Source organism: Physella acuta, unplaced genomic scaffold (genome assembly GCF_028476545.2).
Source record: "Physella acuta isolate Inbredline_101_S28 unplaced genomic scaffold, ASM2847654v3 ptg001114l, whole genome shotgun sequence".
NCBI classification, from domain to species: Eukaryota; Metazoa; Mollusca; class Gastropoda; family Physidae; genus Physella; species Physella acuta.
Genome location: NW_026732631.1, coordinates 22,074 through 42,625, shown reverse-complemented (window position 1 = coordinate 42,625; position 20,552 = coordinate 22,074). Strand labels below are relative to the sequence as shown.

The window sequence follows — 20,552 nt, the reverse complement described above, 5'->3', positions numbered from 1 at the left end:
GTGACACTTGCTAGTTAACCTCAGTAAGTGGTGACACTTGTTAGTTAACCTCAGTAAGTGGTGACACTTGCTAGTAGTTAACTTCAGTAAGTGGTGACACTTGTTAGTTAACCTCAGTAGGTGGTGACACTTGCTAGTTAACCTCAGTAAGTGGTGACACTTGCTAGTTAACCTCAGTAAGTGGTGACACTTGTTAGTTAATCTCAGTAAGTGGTGACACTTGCTAGTAGTTAACCTCAGTAAGTGGTGACACTTGTTAGTTAATCTCAGTAAGTGGTGACACTTGTTAGTTAATCTCAGTAAGTGGTGACACTTGTTAGTTAACCTCAGTAAGTGGTGACACTTGCTAGTAGTTAACCTCAGTAAGTGGTGACACTTGTTAGTTAACCTCAGTAAGTGGTGACACTTGCTAGTAGTTAACCTCAGTAAGTGGTGACACTTGCTAGTTAATCTCAGTAAGTGGTGACACTTGCTAGTTAACCTCAGTAAGTGGTGACACTTGCTAGTAGTTAACCTCAGTAAGTGGTGACACTTGCTAGTTAACCTCAGTAAGTGGTGACACTTGCTAGTAGTTAACCTCATTAAGTGGTGACACTTGCTAGTTAACCTCAGTAAGTAGTGACACTTGCTTGTAGTTAACCCCAGTAAGTGGTGACACTTGCTAGTTAACCTCAGTTAGTGGTGACACTTGCTAGTAAATCTCAGTATGTGGTGACACTTGTTAGTTAACCTCAGTAAGTGGTGACACTTGTTAGTTAACCTCAGTAAGTGGTGACACTTGCTAGTTAACCTCAGTAAGTGGTGACATTTGCTAGTAGTTAATCTTAGTAAGTGGTGACACTTGCTAGTAGTTAACCCCAGTAAGTGGTGACACTTGTGAGTTAACCTCAGTAAATGGTGACACTTGCTAGTTAACCTCAGTAAGTGGTGACACTTGCTAGTTAACCTCAGTAAGTGGTGACACTTGCTAGTTAACCTCAGTAAGAAACAATGTATGTTTTAGACTCTGTACAACCTGGGTCAGATGAAGGAAAAGTTGAGTCTGGTCATCAAGCAGCGAGATGATTTCTGTACTGATTTCAACCAGACCTTTGCCAAACATGCTGAGTTAAAGAAAAGCTTTGAGGCTCTTAGGGCAGAGAAGGATGCAGCAGTCAAGGAATATGCTTTAGTCATGTCTGAGAGGGACACTGTTCATAAAGTTAGTACTCAACATATTTTCACTTCCAACACACTCACCCCCTCTTTAACTCACTCACCCTAACCTCTTGTTGTAACTTATTACAGAAAATGTTAGTTAACCCTAACCCTCTACAGAAAATGTTAGTCAACCCTAACCCTTTTACAGAAAATGTTACAGTTAACCCTAACCCTCTACAGAAAATGTTAGTTAACCCTAACCCTCTACCAAAAATGTTACAGTTAACCCTAACCCTCTACCAAAAATGTTACAGTTAACCCTAACCCTGTACAGAAAATGTTACAGTTAACCCTAACCCTCTACAGAAAATGTTACAGTTAACCCTAACCCTGTACAGAAAATGTTACAGTTAACCCTAACCCTCTACAGAAAATGTTACAGTTAACCCTAACCCTCTACAGAAAATGTTAGTCAATCCTAACCCTCTACAGATAATGTTACAGTTAACCCTCATCTCTGCAGGAAATTGAACAACTCCAAGATAAGCTGAATGCTGTAGGAAAGCATGCAGAGAAATTGAGCATAGAAAAAAAAACTCTAGAGGTGGAGCTCGAGTCAGTCAGGCATGACATGAGCACTGTTTTAACTGAAAGAGACAAGTACAGGCGGGAAAGAAATGACATGAGTGGCATCAACCAGGTACACAGTTTTCTAGTTGTCAATATTTCTCTTTTTGAAGGTGACTCACCTCCATGAGAGGGACACTGTTCATAAAGTTAGTACTCAATCCAACACATTTTCACTTCCAACACACTCACCCCAACCTCTTTAACTCACCCCAACCTCTTTAACTCACCCCAACCTCTTTAACTCACCCCAACCTCTTTAACTCACCCCAACCTTTTTAACTCACTCACCCCAACCTCTTTAACTCACCCCAACCTCTTTAACTCACCCCAACCTCTTTAACTCACCCCAACCTCTGCACAAGACACATGGGGCGATGAAGCAGAGTTGAGCTGTTTCAGTTGCCTCCTGTAGGCTCAGCACTAAATCCAGCTGCCTTTACTAAAGTGAGTTTGGTACCCATCAGAGCTGGGTGGACTAGGGGATGTCTTTTAGACTCAAGCCCGGATCTGAACTTGAGGCTCTCTAGTTAGTAGTTGTAAGCTCTACCGTTTGACCACACTGTCCCCAGACTTACTTCTATAGAGACTTGGATCTTTAGTAAGGTCACTTAACTCTGTGTGTTTACATTAGTGGTGTACCTTTTTAGCTTTACATTAGTGGTGTAGTGTACCTTTTTAGCTTTACATTAGTGGTGTACCTATTTGGCTTTACATTAGTGGCATACCTTTTTGGCTTTACATTAGTGGTGTACCTTTTTAGCTTTACATTAGTGGTGTACCTTTTTAGCTTTACATTAGTGGTGTAGTGTACCTTTTTAGCTTTACATTAGTGGTGTACCTATTTGGCTTTACATTAGTGGCGTACCTTTTTGGCTTTACATTAGTGGTGTACCTTTTTGGCTTTACATTAGTGGCGTACCTTTTTGGCTTTACATTAGTGGTGTACCTTTTTGGCTTTACATTAGTGGTGTACCTTTTAGGCTTTACATTAGTGGTGTACCTTTTTAGCTTTACATTAGTGGTGTACCTTTTTAGCTTTACATTAGTGGTGTACCATTTTAGCTTTACATTAGTGGCGTACCTTTTTGGCTTTACATTAGTGGTGTACCTTTTTGGCTTTACATTAGTGGTGTACCTTTTAGGCTTTACATTAGTGGTGTACCTTTTTAGCTTTACATTAGTGGTGTACCTTTTTAGCTTTACATTAGTGGTGTACCATTTTAGCTTTACATTAGTGGTGTACCTTTTTAGCTTTACATTAGTGGTGTACCATTTTAGCTTTACATTAGTGGTGTACCTTTTAGGCTTTACATTAGTGGTGTACCTTTTTAGCTTTACATTAGTGGTGTACCTTTTTAGCTTTACATTAGTGGTGTACCATTTTAGCTTTACATTAACTGATTCCATCTGACACCCTGTTCCACCACATGGCCTGAGTATTTCAACAATCCAATTTACAGAGACCTCATCTATGTTAAAGTTCTAGTGCTTATGCCTTCCTGACTAAATATTACTATAAATGTTCTTGAATTTTCATTACTAAATTCTAGAATTAAATTCAATTCAATTGGTTAAAGTCATGCCTGGTGTCCTTCTGATCCTCCATTGCCCTCTGTTCCTGGCCTGGCCCTGTTCCTTGCCTGGCTCTGTTCCTTGCCTAGCGCTGTTCCTTCCCTGGCTCTGTTCCTTGCCTGGCCCTGTTCCTTGCCTGGCCCTGTTCCTTGCCTGGCTCTGTTCCTTGCCTAGCTCTGTTCCTTGCCTGGCCCTGTTCCTTGCCTGGCTCTGTTCCTTGCCTGGCCCTGTTCCTTGCCTGGCTCTGTTCCTTGCCTGGCTCTGTTCCTTGCCTAGTGCTGTTCCTTGCCTAACCCTGTTCCAGGCCTGGCTCTGTTCCTTGCCTAGTGCTGTTCCTTGCCTAACCCTGTTCCTGGCCTGGCTCTGTTCCTTGCCTGGCTCTGTTCCTTGCCTGGCTCTGTTCCTTGCCTGGCCCTGTTCCTTGCCTGGCTCTGTTCCTTGCCTGGCTCTGTTCCTTGCCTGGCTCTGTTCCTTGCCTGGCTCTGTTCCTTGCCTAGCGCTGTTCCTTACCTGGCCCTGTTCCTTGCTTGGCTCTGTTCCTTGCCTGGCTCTGTTCCTTGCCTAGTGCTGTTCCTTGCCTAGCGCTGTTCCTTGCCTAGCCCTGTTCCTTGCCTGGCCCTGTTCCTTGCCTGGCCCTGTTCCTTGCCTGGCTCTGTTCCTTGCCTGGCTCTGTTCGTTGCCTGGCTCTGTTCCTTGCTTGGCTCTGTTCGTTGCCTGGCTCTGTTCCTTGCCTGGCTCTGTTCCTTGCCTAGCGCTGTTCCTTACCTGGCCCTGTTCCTTACCTGGCCCTGTTCCTTGCTTGGCTCTGTTCCTTGCCTGGCTCTGTTCCTTGCCTGGCTCTGTTCCTTGCCTAGCGCTGTTCCTTACCTGGCCCTGTTCCTTACCTGGCCCTGTTCCTTACCTGGCCCTGTTCCTTGCTTGGCTCTGTTCCTTGCCTGGCTCTGTTCCTTGCCTGGCTCTGTTCCTTGCCTAGCGCTGTTCCTTACCTGGCCCTGTTCCTTACCTGGCCCTGTTCCTTGCCTGGCTCTGTTCCTTGCCTGGCTCTGTTCCTTGCCTGGCTCTGTTCCTTGCCTAGCTCTGTTCCTTGCCTAGTGCTGTTCCTGGCCTGGCTCTGTTCCTTGCCTGGCTCTGTTCCTTGCCTGGCTCTGTTCCTTGCCTGGCCCTGTTCCTTGCCTGGCTCTGTTCCTTGCTTAGCGCTGTTCCTTGCCTAGCCCTGTTCCTTGCCTAGCCCTGTTCCTTGCCTAGCCCTGTTCCTTGCCTAGCCCTGTTCCTTGCCTGGCGCTGTTCCTTGCCTGGCTCTGTTCCTTGCTTGGCTCTGTTCCTTGCCTGGCTCTGTTCCTTGCCTAGCGCTGTTCCTTGCCTAGCCCTGTTCCTTGCCTAGCCCTGTTCCTTGCCTGGCCCTGTTCCTTGCCTGGCCCTGTTCCTTGCCTGGCTCTGTTCCTTGCCTGGCGCTGTTCCTTGCCTGGCCCTGTTCCTTGCCTGGCCCTGTTCCTTGCCTGGCCCTGTTCCTTGCCTGGCCCTATTCCTTGCCTAGCGCTGTTCCTTCCCTGGCTCTGTTCCTTGCCTGGCTCTGTTCCTTGCCTAGTGCTGTTCCTTACCTGGCCCTGTTCCTTGCCTAGCGCTGTTCCTTGCCTGGCTCTGCTCCTTGCCTGGCTCTTGGAATGTTATTCCTAACATCTTGGTATGTTATTCCTAACATCTTGGTATGTTATTCTTATTATCTTTCAATAACATTTCACTTCCATGGCTTGAACTTCTAGTTCCTAATTCAGCTGTCATCCTTTAAGATGATGACACATTTAAAAATGTGGCCATGGCTTTTGAACACATGTCTTGAGTAGTTTTAAGCAAACTGTAACATATGGGGTAACTCACTGTTCCAAACTTACTTTACAGTAAACTGTAACATATGGGGTAACTCACTGTTCCAAACTTACTTTACAGTAAACTGTAACATATGGGGTAACTCACTGTTCCAAACTTACTTTACAGTAAACTGTAACATATGGGGTAACTCACTGTTCCAAACTTACTTTACAGTAAACTGTAACATATGGGGTAACTCACTGTTCCAAACTTACTTTACAGTACATGGCCAAATGGGGCTTGTTAGAAAGAAACTGTTGATGATTTTCTTCTTTGTTTGACAAAGCAGGGCCTGAAACACGAACGTTTGGACTTTCAGAAACGCATGGAGCAACAGAGAGACTTGGCCAGGAAAGAGAGGAATGAAGCATATGAACAGATGGAACACATGGAACAGCTCATTAAGGAGAACTATGAGAAGACACAAAAGGAGAGGGCTCAAGAGGTGGAAAACATTTTGAAAGATTCGGAGAATCTCAAGAAGCAGTTAGAGAAGTTAAAAGTTGACCTTGATAGTAAGTTCACCAAGTTCAAGTTGCTTCAAGAGTTTGTAAGTTAAAGTTAATGTAGATAGTGATTTGATGAAGTTAATGTAGATAGTGATTTGATGAAGTTAATGTAGATAGTGATTTGATGAAGTTAATGTAGATAGTGATTTGATGAAGTTAATGTAGATAGTGATTTGATGAAGTTAATGCAGATAGTGATTTGATGAAGTTAATGTAGATAGTGATTTGATGAAGTTAATGTAGATAGTGATTTGATGAAGTTAATGTAGATAGTGATTTGATAAAGTTAATGTAGATAGTGATTTGATAAAGTTAATGTAGATAGTAATTTGATAAAGTTAATGTAGATAGTAATTTGATAAAGTTAATGTAGATAGTAATTTGATGAAGTTAATGTTAATTTAGACAGTAATTGGGTCAAGTTTAAGTTGATCAATAGCTCCGGTTCTTAATCTGGGTTTGATCTAACCCCAAAGGTTAGGTGAGTCAGTCTCAGGGGTTCAGTGTATGTCAATAAACACAGCTAACTCATACGGTTCACTATCTGATTTGTCATTGTGGATAATAGAACTAATTAGAAGGGTCCAGTGAATATGTATAAGAAGCTTATGGGGTTTGATACCTCCTAAAAGGTTAAGAACCACTGATTTATAGAGTAAGTTAAGCATGATCTAGAGAGAAGTGGACAAGTTAACTAGGGAAATGTTTGTTTAGATGCTGAGCAAGAAGCAGAGAATGCCAATAAAAACCGAGATAAAGCCTTCAGTGAGAGGGACAAAATAGTTCAAGAGAGAGAAAGTATTCGCAGCCTCTGTGACAACTTGAGACGGGACAGGGATCGGGCAGTCAGCGACCTGGCCCAAGCTCTCAGAGACTCAGATGAGTTCAAAAGACAGAAAAATGAGGCAGTTAAGGAGCTCAAAGAAATCAAGTTAGTTCACCATTCTAATCTAGTACACAATCTCTGTTTATGATCCAATCCCAGTTCACCATTCTAATCTAGTACACAATCTCTGTTTATGATCCAATCCCAGTTCACCATTCTAATCTAGTACACAATCTCTGTTTATGATCCAATCCCAGTTCACCATTCTAATCTAGTACACAATCTCTGTTTATGATCCAATCCCAGTTCACCATTCTAATCTAGTACACAATCTCTGTTTATGATCCAATCCCAGTTCACCATTCTAATCTAGTACACAATCTCTGTTTATGATCCAATCCCAGTTCACCATTCTAATCTAGTACACAATCTCTGTTTATGATCCAATCCCAGTTCACCATTCTAATCTAGTACACAATCTCTGTTTATGATCCAATCCCAGTTCACCATTCTAATCTAGTACACAATCTCTGTTTATGATCCAATCCCAGTTCACCATTCTAATCTAGTACACAATCTCTGTTTATGATCCAATCCCAGTTCACCATTCTAATCTAGTACACAATCTCTGTTTATGATCCAATCCCAGTTCACCATTCTAATCTAGTACACAACCTCTGTTTATGATCCAATCACAGTTCACCATTCTAATCTAGTACACAATCTCTGTTTATGATCCAATCCCAAAATCTTTGGCCCAGAACCTGCACAGTTAGTCATCTGTTCATAAGACTAGGACTTCCAAGTGCTTTTGTCCACGTCCAGTTAGTCATCTGTTCATAAGACTAGGACTTCCAAGTGCTTTTGTCCACGTCTGTTCATCTGACTGCTACTTATATCTCCAATGCCATGTTTGTGCAGGCATTCCAAAGTGTACAATAGCTAGCCCATATCCAATGCCATGTTTGTGAAGACATTCCAAAGTGTCCAATAGCTAGACCATATGTACAAGAATATAGCTGGTCCTAGAAAAGATTTAATCTGTTTATGCCCTTAAAAGAAAAATTGTAAGCAGCTAAATCTTTTTCAATTTTATTTCAAGTAATATTTCCTTAAAATTTAAAATTGATCTCTGAATTGTTATTAGAAATGTATCTATGCTCCCTATATTGATGGGAAAATGTATCTATGATCCCTATATTGATGGGAAATGTATCTATGCTCCCTATATTGATGGGAAAATGTATCTATGCTCCCTATATTGATGGAAAATGTATCTATGCTCCCTATATTGATGGGAAAATGTATCTATGCTCCCTATATTGATGGGAAATGTATCTATGCTCCCTATATTGATGGGAAAATGTATCTATGATCCCTATATTGATGGGAAAATGTATCTATGCTCCCTATATTGATGGGAAAATGTATCTATGCTCCCTATATTGATGGGAAAATGTATCTATGCTCCCTATATCCATGGGAAAATGTATCTATGCTCCCTATATTGATGGGAAAATGTATCTATGATCCCTATATTGATGGGAAAATGTATCTATGCTCCCTATATTGATGGGAAAATGTATCTATGCTCCCTATATTGATGGGAAAATGTATCTATGCTCCCTATATTGATGGGAAATGTATCTATGCTCCCTATATTGATGGGAAAATGTATCTATGATCCCTATATTGATGGGAAAATGTATCTATGCTCCCTATATTGATGGGAAAATGTATCTATGCTCCCTATATTGATGGGAAAATGTATCTATGCTCCCTATATTGATGGGAAAATGTATCTATGATCCCTATATTGATGGGAAAATGTATCTATGCTCCCTATATTGATGGGAAATGTATCTATGCTCCCTATACTGATGGGAAAATGTATCTATGCTCCCTATATCCATGGGAAAATGTATCTATGCTCCCTATATTGATGGGAAATGTATCTATGCTCCCTATATTGATGGGAAAATGTATCTATGCTCCCTATATCCATGGGAAAATGTATCTATGATCCCTATACTGATGGGAAAATGTATCTATGCTCCCTATATTGATGGGAAAATGTATCTATGCTCCCTATATTGATGGGAAAATGTATCTATGCTCCCTATATTGATGGGAAAATGTATCTATGCTCCCTATATCCATGGGAAAATGTATCTATGCTCCCTATATTGATGGGAAAATGTATCTATGATCCCTATATTGATGGGAAAATGTATCTATGATCCCTATATTGATGGGAAAATGTATCTATGCTCCCTATATTGATGGGAAAATGTATCTATGCTCCCTATATTGATAAGAAAATGTATCTATGATCCCTATATTGATGGGAAAATGTATCTATGCTCCCTATATTGATGGGAAAATGTATCTATGCTCCCTATATTGATGGGAAATGTATCTATGCTCCCTATATTGATGGGAAAATGTATCTATGATCCCTATATTGATGGAAATTGTATCTATGGTCCCTATATCCATGGGAAAATGTATCTATGCTCCCTATATCCATGGAAAATGTATCTATGCTCCCTATATTGATGGGAAATGTATCTATGCTCCCTATATTGATGGGAAAATGTATCTATGCTCCCTATATTGATGGAAAATGTATCTATGCTCCCTATATCCATGGAAAATGTATCTATGCTCCCTATATCCATGGAAAATGTATCTATGCTCCCTATATTGATGGGAAAATGTATCTATGCTCCTTATATTGATGGGAAAATGTATCTATGCTCCCTATATCCATGGAAAATGTATCTATGCTCCCTAAATTGATGGGAAAATGTATCTATGATCCCTATACTGATGGGAAAATGTATCTATGCTCCCTATATCCATGGGAAAATGTATCTATGCTCCCTATATTGATGGGAAAATGTATCTATGCTCCCTATATTGATGGGAAATGTATCTATGCTTCCTATATTGATGGGAAAATGTATCTATGCTCCCTATATTGATGGGAAAATGTATCTATGATCCCTATATTGATGGGAAAATGTATCTATGATCCCTATATTGATGGGAAAATGTATCTATGATCCCTATATTGATGGGAAATGTATCTATGCTCCCTATATTGATGGGAAAATGTATCTATGCTCCCTATATTGATGGGAAAATGTATCTATGATCCCTATATTGATGGGAAAATGTATCTATGCTCCCTATATTGATGGGAAATGTATCTATGCTCCCTATATTGATGAGAAATGTATCTATGCTCCCTATATTGATGGGAAAATGTATCTATGCTCCCTATATTGATGGGAAAATGTATCTATGATCCCTATATTGATGGGAAATGTATCTATGCTCCCTATATTGATGGGAAAATGTATCTATGATCCCTATATTGATGGGAAAATGTATCTATGCTCCCTATATTGATGGGAAATGTATCTATGATCCTTATATCCAGACAAAAAAGTCTAGTTAGATTGTAAGTTACATCTCTGGACTATGATAGGTGTGTTTGGCTTATTGGCAGGATTGTTCTCTGGCTCAGTTTTGTTTATTTTGTATTGATTTAACACCTACACATTTCTTCCCCCAGAAATGGATATGAAACAATGGGCGACAATAGGCGTCAACACCTCCATTATATTGGACATAACCATAGCCGAGATTCTGCAATAGATGCTGACTTACAAGAACTGGGCACTGAGACTGTGGAGATTCCCATTGAACTGGTCATTATTACACTTTCTCAATTTTGTCTTGCAATATACAAGTAATAAAGGTGTTAGATATTTTTAAAAGTACATTCTTTACAGTAAGTTGAATATCCTTTTAAATTACCTCCCCTGCCAAAATTATTAAACAATAATAAGGGAAAATATTATTTGACATTGACCTGTTAAATATGTTTTAGCAATGTGCATGTATGTAGTATTTTATTCACAATTAAAAAACAACTTTGCTGCTGATTAAAAATTTAGCCGATTAAAAATTTAAGCCGGTACGTAATTAGTTTCTACTCCATTACAAATGATAAGAAGCACTGCATGTGTTGTTTTCTTCTATGATTCTAGAATCTGTAGGCAGACTGACTGACACACTACCTCTCAGCTTATAATATATATATATAAATCAGGGATGTGACTTTTCCGAATTTTAGCGGAAATCCGATTTTTCTGTTTCAGTTGCGATTTTCCTCCTCTGATTTAATTTTTGCCGAATTTTTCCGCAGAGTTTCAATTTTTTCGATTTTTTACGAAGTTTTAAATATTAGGAAAAAAAACCGGAAATGTCTTCTACGGAAAGGGTCGACATGCTCATTCCACTTATTCGTATTTAAATCGACAATTACTGTACTTAGGTCAAACGGACACTGGAATATGCGCATTTCTTTTCGATTGGTCGATTGCGCTAGGTCTGACGGTGCTAGATCAAGATTAAATGTGTAGATTAAGATTCGGAATTTCAGCGGACTTACGAATTTTTCAAAGCACAATTTTTTTAGTTCAAATTTTCCGCTGATATTTTCAGTTAACTATTTATCAAAAACACGGGAAAAGGTAATCTAAAATAATGCAGTTATTCAAATGAAACTTACATCTCTTAAGCCTGGTAATCTAGCTATCGATATAGCCTAATTTACCTATCGGTATTTTAACCCGCCTAAATCCAGAGTTTCTCTCTGATTCTATTTTATTTCTCAATCTCAAATTAATATTGAAATCCTTGCAAAAGATGACTGAGGACTAGACAAACCCGCCCCACCTAGTAGCAACGGTGGCTCTTGTGACCTCGCCTTGACCGCACGTACGTGTTCGGTACTGCTTGTGGGAAAAAAATGACGTCACAGTCAATTTCAAATAGCTGTTCCTGCAATACGTAGGCCTATGCTTCGTAGGCCTACAGATAAAAAAAAATACTAAACTCAACGTGACTACAACCGTGTCTTGTTTGTGGAAGAAAAAATACGTTCAGACTGTGGGGGGAGTCTGGCTTTTGTAGGAAAGAGGGGAGGTAAATATCGTCAAAAAAAAACGTGGATGACCCCTAACAATTTACAGCTATTCTAAAAAAACATAAATATCGATGTGGCTTGGTTATCATAATGATTAACTTTGGTTCACACGTCAGCCCCTTTCTAATTTTAGCTAACCTGGTCCATTTCATTTTTCCATCACATGAACCTAAAACTTTCAAATTGTAACTAATCTTAATCTAGGGTCTTGAAGACAAATATTTTTACCAATCAAATCTTTAAAAGAATATAAGGCATTAGGCCCCCTATTTAAAAATTGAAAACAGGAGTACATCTAGAATCTACACTAGATTAGTACCGTTTAAATTAGCTTAATGGTAAAAGAAAACTTAATTGCTACTTTTGTTACATTGTAATTTTTAAAAAGTTGTTTATAAGGTAAACATTAAATTGCAATTAGACAAGACTTTCAATGTTATTTTAGAGTAACATAAACTTCTTGTATTTAATATATTAACTTCATTAAACAATTAATTAGTACAGTAACAGTATGGAAGCTGCTTAACCGCGATAAAAAATAGATAAAACATATTGAGTTATTATCCAAAGAAAATTTCCTAATTATTTTTCCTGGTCTGGTCACATCCCTGATATATATATATATATATATATATATATATATATATATATATATATATATATATATATATATATATATATAGTTTGTTAACAGATTGCGCCTCTATTTGCTCTATTCACCCCCCCCCCCCCCACAGGTTTACAACCTTTTTAGTATTGCAAAAAGATGTGCAACAATGAGCCTAGGCTACAAATGTAATGAAACTATAGATGGGGCAACAATGAGCCTAGGCTACAAATGTAATGAAACTATAGATGGGGCAACAATGAGCCTAGGCTACAAATGTAATGAAACTATAGATGGGGCAACAATGAGCCTAGGCTACTAATGTAATGAAACTATAGATGGGGCAACAATGAGCCTAGGCTACAAATGTAATGAAACTATAGATGGGGCAACAATGAGCCTAGGCTACAAATGTAATGAAACTATAGATGGGGCAACAATGAGCCTAGGCTACTAATGTAATGAAACTATAGATGGGGCAACAGTGAGCCTAGGCTACAAATGTAATGAAACTATAGATGGGGCAACAATGAGCCTAGGCTACAAATGTAATGAAACTATAGATGGGGCAACAATGAGCCTAGGCTACTAATGTAATGAAACTATAGATGGGGCAACAATGAGCCTAGGCTACTAATGTAATGAAACTATAGATGGGGCAACAATGAGCCTAGGCTACTAATGTAATGAAACTATAGATGGGGCAACAATGAGCCTAGGCTACAAATGTAATGAAACTATAGATGGGGCAACAATGAGCCTAGGCTACAAATGTAATGAAACTGACTTTATTGCAGCACTGTGCAGGAAGTGAAGAGCTGGGCTTTGATGTGATAGGGGGCAAGGAAGACCCCCAGTTTGACAATGATCCATCATTGATAGTCAGTCATGTGACCAAAGGAGGAGCAGCAGAGGGTAAGCTTAAAGTCAATGACACTGTCCTCAGGATCAACAGTCTAGAGACCATCAATGTGGACAAAAGGACAGCTCTTCAGGCCATTAGAAGAAGTGCTGGTGCCATTCACCTGGTAAGTTTTTTCCTAGTCTCATTATGGTAACTACTGTTGATGACAACAATAAATGCATGTTATAGACATGGTTTGTTTTTCTTCAGGTTGTGAGGAGGAGAAAGACAACAAGGACCTGGCAACCTGTCCAGATTGTTCTGGCTTGCCAAAAAGGTTAGCAACTAATGAACATGTTCTAGCTCTTTTGTGTCCAGTCTTATGAAAGCTGCTACTGTGTCTCTTTGATGCATAATTTAAACCACAATATATATTCTTCAATTCTTTTCTTCTAACTTTAATTAATATACATTTTTGTATTTTTTTCTCTATTTTGTTCCTTTTTGTGACTTGGTGTGTTCTAGACTTGGTGGGTTCTAGACTTGGTGTGTTCTAGACTTGGTGTGTTCTAGACTTGGTGTGTTCTAGACTTGGTGTGTTCTAGACTTGGTGTGTTCTAGACTTGGTGTGTTCTAGACTTAGTGTGTCTCTTTTCCAGAAGCTGGCATTCAAATAGAACAAGGTTTATTCATCAGCGGTATTTGTCCTGGTGGGTTGGTGGCCAAGTATGGAGTCTTGCCTTGCATTGGTGATAGGATTATTCATGTAAGTATAGCCACCTTTGGATCTATTGATGTGCCAATACTCTATCACACGGTTCCCAGAAAAACGAGCAATCTGAAAACTGTACAACTGAAAACTGCACAAACAGAACAATCAGCAAATACAAACTAATCACACTAATACACTTTAAGATTGTCTTATTTTGTTTAAATGTTTTATTACACTACAAGGTGCATGTAATCACTCTTCTTTTGTCTATTAATGCTTGATTTAAGAAAACAAAATGCCATTGCTCACCTTGTTTGTGCACAGTTTTCCGCTGCACAGTTTTCCGCTGCACAGTTTTCCGCTGCACAGTTTCCTTTGTGTCACCCTATCACTCCTATTGTTTGTCATTTCTGTAAACTGCCATAGATTTTTGAATGTAGAAATTGTTTCAGATCAACAAGATGCCAGCGGAAAGCTTGAGTGCCCGTGATGCTATGAGAATCTTAGAAAGCTCCACAGATCCCCTAGTCCTAGAAGTCTGGAGACAGGCATCACCTTTAAGCTCTGCTGGCTCTTCTCCCACCCCCACTTGTACTGGCATCAACTCCCCACTGCCAGATGGCAGCTCCATAAGCAAGTCTGACAGTCTGGCCATGCAGGGCTGTTCATGGGAAACAGCTTGTCACGTTAACCTTGAGGGCAGCAAAAACCTGCGCAGCAGTGGTTCACAGACAGACAGCCTGGACAGTCCTGGCAAACAGGAGCAGGAGAAGACCAGGCACAGTTTACCTATGTTAGACAGGGCCAAGGAGAAAGTGGAGAACTTTTTCCGCCCTAGGCCAAAGAGTCAGGAGAGGGAGCTTGTTGAGGAGGACTGTGGTACCCAGATCAACCTGCGCAGCACAGAGAGTGTCATCGCACAGTTCCCTGACAGCACAGCCAGAGCTGACATGACTTCTTCAAAGTCACCTCGCAAAGAATTGGACTTTGAAACCAATAGTGGTACCTGGCCTAAAACAAGAGGTCAGCAGATGGACAGCACATGTGTCCACCCAACTGTCATCTGTGCACCAGGTCATAAACCTGTGAAAGAAAGACCAAGTATTCGGGATGTGTTCTATGGTGGGCCAGACTTTCATAGACCTGTCTCGTCCAGTGGACATCACCATGACTACCAGAGTTCTGCCTTCTCTCCCACCATGTCCTCCAACAGCCAAGCACAACATGCCCCACACAGCACACAGTACACACCATTCAGCATTCCAGTGTCTTTGAAATCTCATTTCTCAGTGGGTGTCATGCATGGCCCTGGGACACCCCCCCACACCTCTGTTGTAACAAGTGGAGGACCATCAGTGTTTCCTAAGCCTGCTCAAGTCTACAGCAGCCTGCAGGCAGGCACCCTGCCATCACAGGGGATCGCCCAACGGGGCAGTTTGATTTCTGCCCATGCAGGGGTTAGCCCAACAAGTACTGTGCCACAAGACTTTAGGTTTGACCCTACCACACACAGAGTTCCTCCAAAAACTCAACATGTAAGTCTCTCTACTATAGCAGTCATGTCAGTCTCTCTACTATAGCAGTCATGTCAGTCTCTCTACTATAGCAGTCATGTCAGTCTCTCTACTATAGCAGTCATGTCAGTCTCTCTACTATAGCAGTCATGTCAGTCTCTCTACTATAGCAGTCATGTCAGTCTCTCTACTATAGCAGTCATGTCAGTCTCTCTACTATAGCAGTCATGTCAGTCTCTCTACTATAGCAGTCATGTCAGTCTCTCTACTATAGCAGTCATGTCAGTCTCTCTACTATAGCAGTCATGTCAGTCTCTCTACTATAGCAGTCATGTCAGTCTCTCTACTATAGCAGTCATGTCAGTCTCTCTACTATAGCAGTCATGTCAGTCTCTCTACTATAGCAGTCATGTCAGTCTCTCTACTATAGCAGTCATGTCAGTCTCTCTACTATAGCAGTCATGTCAGTCTACTATAGCAGTCATGTCAGTCTCCCTACTATAGCAGTCATGTCAGTCTCTCTACTATAGCAGTCATGTCAGTCTCTCTACTATAGCAGTCATGTCAGTCTCTCTACTATAGCAGTCATGTCAGTCTCTCTACTATAGCAGTCATGTCAGTCTCTCTACTATAGCAGTCATGTCAGTCTCTCTACTATAGCAGTCATGTCAGTCTCTCTACTATAGCAGTCATGTCAGTCTCTCTACTATAGCAGTCATGTCAGTCTCTCTACTATAGCAGTCATGTCAGTCTCTCTACTATAGCAGTCATGTCAGTCTCTCTACTATAGCAGTCATGTCAGTCTACTATAGCAGTCATGTCAGTCTCTCTACTATAGCAGTCATGTCAGTCTCTCTACTATAGCAGTCAAGTCATTCTCCCTACTATAGCAGTCATGTCAGTCTCTCTACTATAGCAGTCATGTCAGTCTCTCTACTATAGCAGTCATGTCAGTCTCTCTACTATAGCAGTCATGTCAGTCTCCCTACTATAGCAGTCATGTCAGTCTCCCTACTATAGCAGTCATGTCATTCTCTCTACTATAGCAGTCATGTCAGTCTCTCTACTATAGCAGTCATGTCAGTCTCCCTACTATAGCAGTCATGTCAGTCACTCTACTATAGCAGTCATGTCAGTCTCTCTACTGTAGCAGTCATGTTAGTCTCCCTACTATAGCAGTCATTTTGCAGTCATGTATTTGTAGTTTATCACAATATGCCATCTCCATATCAAGACCAGCCCATTATTGTCTATTAATTGGGTCAAAATCAACTTTTTGAAATTAACAATCTGAAAAATATATTTTTTGTTGAAAGTTGAAAGCAAAAGAACTTCATAAACCAATTCTTTGGTTAGTGATCAAAAATGCTTTTGGTTGGCAGCCCTGTATTCTAGATGTGCAACGTTTGTGTCCAGTAGGCTTCAGGTTTGTGTCCAGTAGGCTTCAGGTTTGTGTCCAGTAGGCTTCAGGTTTGTGTCCAGTAGGCTTCAGGTTTGTGTCCAGTAGGCTTCAGGTTTGTGTCCAGTAGGCTTCAGGTTTGTGTCCAGTAGGCTTCAGGTTTGTGTCCAGTAGGCTTCAGGTTTGTGTCCAGTAGGCTTCAGGTTTGTGTCCAGTAGGCTTGAGGTTTGTGTCCAGTAGGCTTGAGGTTTGTGTCCAGTAGGCTTGAGGTTTGTGTCCAGTAGGCTTCATGTTTGTGTCCAGTAGGCTTGAGGTTTGTGTCCAGTAGGCTTCAGGTTTGTGTCCAGTAGGCTTCAGGTGAGTGTCAAGAAAGTCATTAATTGATTTATATTTACCAGAGAAAATCTCGCGGGCCAACATCAGCCCACAAACCTGCACTAGCACCAGCCTGTAATACTAGCAGCCTTCACTGGCAGACACCAGCGCCCATCCACTGGCCAACACCTGCTGCAGAGTCCAGTGGCCAACGTCCTGTCAGTGGGTCACAGTCCAGCTATTATGTTGTCAGTCCCCCTCCATACGGCATGAGGCCAACATCGCTGGAGGTCCATCCTTCAATGAAGATCTCTGAGTTTGATTTGTGCAGTGGACATCACCAGACATCCCCAGCAGACTGGCGACCAGCAAGTTATCATCCTTCAGTGTCAGTTGATTAGACTTATTTCTCTTATTGTAAGCTGACAGTGTCAGTTGATTAGACTTATTTCTCTTATTGTAAGCTGACCAGTGTCAGCTGACAGTGTCAGTTGATTAGACTTATTTCTCTTATTGTAAGCTGACAGTGTCAGTTGATTAGACTCTAAGCTCTCCTTAAGACACATGAAGCCACTTGCACCTACCTGTCTGTCTGTTGCAGCTCAACTCCCCTCCAGCATGCAGCTCTAGCATCTCTTGGTACATTCCCTGGCATCAGTCAGTCTGACATGGAGCAGGAGAAACACTTGTCTTTCACTAGGTCACCTAATGACCGCTACAGTTCACCAAGTCCATCTCAAAAGGTAATCAATCAATAGCCAACCATTAGTCTACCTACTTTAAGTGGCCCACCCAATTGGGGACCATGTCCACCAAATGCTCAATTAATTTTAATTGAGCACCCACCCCCCTCATGGCATTTACCCTGTGCCTAAGTTGTGTATGAACTTGAACAGAGCTGTAGCACCCACCCCCCTCATGGCATTTACCCTGTGCCTAAGTTGTGTATGAACTTGAACAGAGCTGTAGCACCCACCCCCCTCATGGCATTTACCCTGTACCTAAGTTGTGTATGAACTTGAACAGAGCTGTAGCACCCACCCCCCTCATGGCATTTACCCTGTGCCTAAGTTGTGTATGAACTTGAACAGAGCTGTAGCACCCACCCCCCTCATGGCATTTACCCTGTGCCTAAGTTGTGTATGAACTTGAACAGAGCTGTAGCACCCACCCCCCTCATGGCATTTACCCTGTGCCTAAGTTGTGTATGAACTTGAACAGAGCTGTAGCACCCACCCCCCTCATGGCATTTACCCTGTGCCTAAGTTGTGTATGAACTTGAACAGAGCTGTAGCACCCACCCCCCTCATGGCATTTACCCTGTGCCTAAGTTGTGTATGAACTTGAACAGAGCTGTAGCACCCACCCCCCTCATGGCATTTACCCTGTGCCTAAGTTGTGTATGAACTTGAACAGAGCTGTAGCACCCACCCCCCTCATGGCATTTACCCTGTGCCTAAGTTGTGTATGAACTTGAACAGAGCTGTAGCACCCACCCCCTTCATGGCCTTTACCCTGTGCCTAAGTTGTGTATGAACTTGAACAGAGCTGTAGCACCCACCCCCCTCATGGCATTTACCCTGTGCCTAAGTTGTGTATGAACTTGAACAGAGCTGTAGCACCCACCCCCCTCATGGCATTTACCCTGTGCCTAAGTTGTGTATGAACTTGAACAGAGCTGTAGCACCCACCCCCCTCATGGCATTTACCCTGTGCCTAAGTTGTGTATGAACTTGAACAGAGCTGTAGCACCCACCCCCTTCATGGCCTTTACCCTGTGCCTAAGTTGTGTATGAACTTGAACAGAGCTGTAGCACCCACCCCCCTCATGGCATTTACCCTGTGCCTAAGTTGTGTATGAACTTGAACAGAGCTGTAGCACCCACCCCCCTCATGGCATTTACCCTGTGCCTAAGTTGTGTATGAACTTGAACAGAGCTGTAGCACCCACCCCCCTCATGGCATTTACCCTGTGCCTAAGTTGTGTATGAACTTGAACAGAGCTGTAGCACCTTGGAGCGCTTCACTCCCAGCATCAGTGAAGAGCACTTTCCTAGCCGTTATTCACGAACTTCTCCACATGGCCGAACTTTTCTTGATGATGACATTCGTCAGGCAGCCAAAAGGGACAAAGTGTTTGAGCGTATCCGCATCCCATCCAGTACAAGTGTCAATACAAAGTCTGGCTCTGTAGAAATAGGTAAGTCATGTGTTTTACTTGAGGAGACTCAATAGCTTTCTTCCTAGTCACACCATTGACATATCTCTCCATCTCATTCAGTTCTATTTTTCTTGCTCAGTAAGTAATCTTGGAATCTAAATTTGAATGACAGTACATGTATTTTTTATTCTATTAGATGGACGATTATTAAATTGTAATTTAATAGTTTCTAATTTCAATAATAAAAGTGAGGATAACAAGATTAAAAAAACTTGATTAGAGGAACGTCAACGCTGAACTCTGTTCGGGGTCATCATTTACGACGTCCACGGGGGGGGGGGGGGGGGGGGGGTCCAGGTCCATGTGGATGTCCACTGCTGAATTTGACATCAAAATACTTTACTTCAAAAGTTTTAAAAACTAAAGAAAATGCATATAAAATGTGAGGTCATAGACCAACTTCTTTTTAAAACATGTCATATCTGGGACAAATGGATATAGTTGTCAAAACTGACCATGCATATTTCTCTTTATAATCATTGTAATTTATGTGAAAAACTGAAGGTAATTTTCATAAAGATTTTAGGGTACTTACTCTCTGTACTTCTGGCTAATTTTTTGCAGGCACATCGATAGATGGCTAGGCCGTATGGAAAAACTGTCGTTCAGATTCTAAGCCCTCAAAGAAGGCTAAAAAATGACCTTGGGTGAAATTCACCTTATATGAGCTATACATGGAAAATAAATTTTGCTCACTGACCTCCTATGCCACTCCTTGAGGTCCTACATTGACCCTGGAGGATAACAAAACAAACCGTTCAGCCCCTCAGAATAACCCGTGAGGGCCGTAAGATTTGACATGATGCTTTCTTATATAAACATAGCTATTTTTGTGAAAAAGTTGAACAAAAACGAAGTCGTTCACTCTTTGTAGAAGGGAGGTAATTTTTTAAAGTAAATTTTCAATCAATATTATACTTTTTAAAATAAAACCATAAAAAGACGATTTTAGCATTGTTTGAGAAAGAATTTCATCATACTTTGAATAAAAAATTGATGTTTTGAGTTTTATTATCAATCAAGGAAACCTGTAGTTCTAATACATTGCCAATAACAAGTTTGTGTAATTTTTTTTAAAAGGGAATTCTTTTAAGGTTAAATTACTGTTTAAACTTTAGCAGTCCACTTAACAGCTAATAACCAATTAATAATCATTCAAATTCTCAAATGTTTTTTGAAAGCCTAAGCGAAGCTATGCCTTGTAACTGATATAAAGTGAATTGTTTTTGTCATAACTTTATGTAACATTAAGTGTTTGTAAATCTGATACAAAATGAATTGGTTTTGTCAATGAATGTTGTTGAGTAATCTGAAAGTATTTTTGTCAATGAATGTTGTTGAGTAATCTGAAAGTATTTTTGTCAATGAATGTTGTTGAGTAATCTGAAAGTATTT

The 20,552-nt window shown here is 40.8% G+C and overlaps 1 protein-coding gene across 3 annotated transcripts in view; it reads left to right on the top strand.

The window, feature by feature from the left end:
• LOC131955904 (disks large homolog 5) overlaps positions 1–20,552 on the top strand; it is a gene marked incomplete at its 3' end in the record, with an annotated part of 63,438 nt that overhangs the window by 20,838 nt on the left and 22,048 nt on the right. Inside the window, 12 exon segments of one of the 3 annotated variants that reach the window (XM_059320213.1) lie at positions 1,004–1,201; positions 1,664–1,840; positions 5,528–5,723; positions 6,432–6,648; positions 10,127–10,262; positions 12,950–13,180; positions 13,267–13,333; positions 13,656–13,762; positions 14,161–15,243; positions 17,020–17,324; positions 17,538–17,679; positions 18,938–19,136. In XM_059320213.1, the coding sequence (XP_059176196.1) occupies positions 1,004–1,201; positions 1,664–1,840; positions 5,528–5,723; positions 6,432–6,648; positions 10,127–10,262; positions 12,950–13,180; positions 13,267–13,333; positions 13,656–13,762; positions 14,161–15,243; positions 17,020–17,324; positions 17,538–17,679; positions 18,938–19,136 (3,058 nt within the window). 3 annotated transcript variants of the gene reach the window in all.